General features: G+C 61.1%; 1 protein-coding gene across 1 annotated transcript; it reads left to right on the top strand.

Moving 5' to 3' along the window:
- Positions 1-778: 778 nt before the first annotated feature.
- Positions 779-1006, top strand: MNEG_12038 (hypothetical protein; the record flags this gene model as incomplete). Its single annotated transcript, XM_014039491.1, has 1 exon — positions 779-1006. A coding segment is annotated over one exon (228 nt), but the record flags the coding sequence as incomplete, so codon positions are not given.
- Positions 1007-1207: the final 201 nt, after the last annotated feature.

Below are 1207 nucleotides of genomic sequence, written 5' to 3' on the forward strand. Positions count from 1 at the left end.
TGGCACTCTGAAGGATCTCGCCCTCGAGATGCACTGGTGGGGGGAGGGGGAGGGGCGGGGGTGCTAAGCTAAGACAGAACCTGGATGACTTCTAGTTTTGAGAAGGGCGGCACACGGAAGGGTATCTAGACGGAAGCGCCGGCACGGGTGGCAGCAGACGTAAGGGGTCTAGAGATTAGCGCGGAACCGGGGGCAATTGCACACGCACCACGGCGCCGTGCGGGTGCTGACGTCATCTGATTGAACGATAGCGGGAGAGCGGAGCCCATCGTCATGATCGCGCAAAGGCAAGACCAGCGTTGCACCTTTGCCCCAAGAAATTAAATCAATGCTCTTCAAATCTTGTGGTGCTGTCCATCTTCAACAACACACCTGCAAGGGCGCAGCCTCGGCGTGGCGCAGCGGCATTGTAACCTGCATCGGCACCCGCCAGCACCGACGCTGTGCAGCCAGCCAGCAGAGCCAGCAGCAGGGCTATCGAGTGCTGTAATGCATGCCTCTAAACAGCTGGTGCTTGCAGGCCTCCATTGTCTCCTTACGTCCTTGGCCACAATTTTGGGATTGCCCGGGTGAGGCCCTTGTCGCCCATCCCCTGGCTCAGCAAAAGTCGCGCATGCCCCGTATGCATAGAGCGTAGGCGGGGCTCAGCTGGGTTTCTGAGGCTGGCTAGTGGCAGTGATCTGTACTTTTTCAAGGCCACGCATAGCAGCAACAAAGCAGCGGCGAGCCAATGGCCACAACCAAGCCTATGCCGAGCCGCTATTTGTGGCTCAAAGCGATGACAGCGTTGGATGTGGCTCTGTCAGACCTCGCCTCACGCGCGGCGGCGGCGCGCTCTGCTGACGGCGCTCGCCTATCGCTCGGAGAGGGGGTCAGCCTGGCAGTCGCCAAGTTCAAGGAGGTGTACAACAAACCACTCACGTCGGTCATGTACATGGCGGGCGTGGCCATGGCCCCCAGTATCAACAAGCAGGCTCAGCAGGACAAGGCGGCGATTGAAAAGCTCGTGAGCACGCCTGGCCCGGCCCCACCCAAATGTGTGCACTGTATGCTGCGGCGCTGGCCTCCAGGCGCCGGCCTGGCTGCCTGAATTGCAATTCAGCCCATCTGGTCTCCAGCTAAGTCAGCAGTGCGTGCATGCCAGTGCGACATCGTCGGCCACAGGGGGGGCAACAGCTGTGCCCCCTGCGCCCACCGTCGCTCCGCG

The sequence above is a fragment of the Monoraphidium neglectum genome (genome assembly GCF_000611645.1).
Source record: "Monoraphidium neglectum strain SAG 48.87 unplaced genomic scaffold scaffold03027, whole genome shotgun sequence".
NCBI lineage: Eukaryota > Viridiplantae > Chlorophyta > Chlorophyceae > Sphaeropleales > Selenastraceae > Monoraphidium > Monoraphidium neglectum.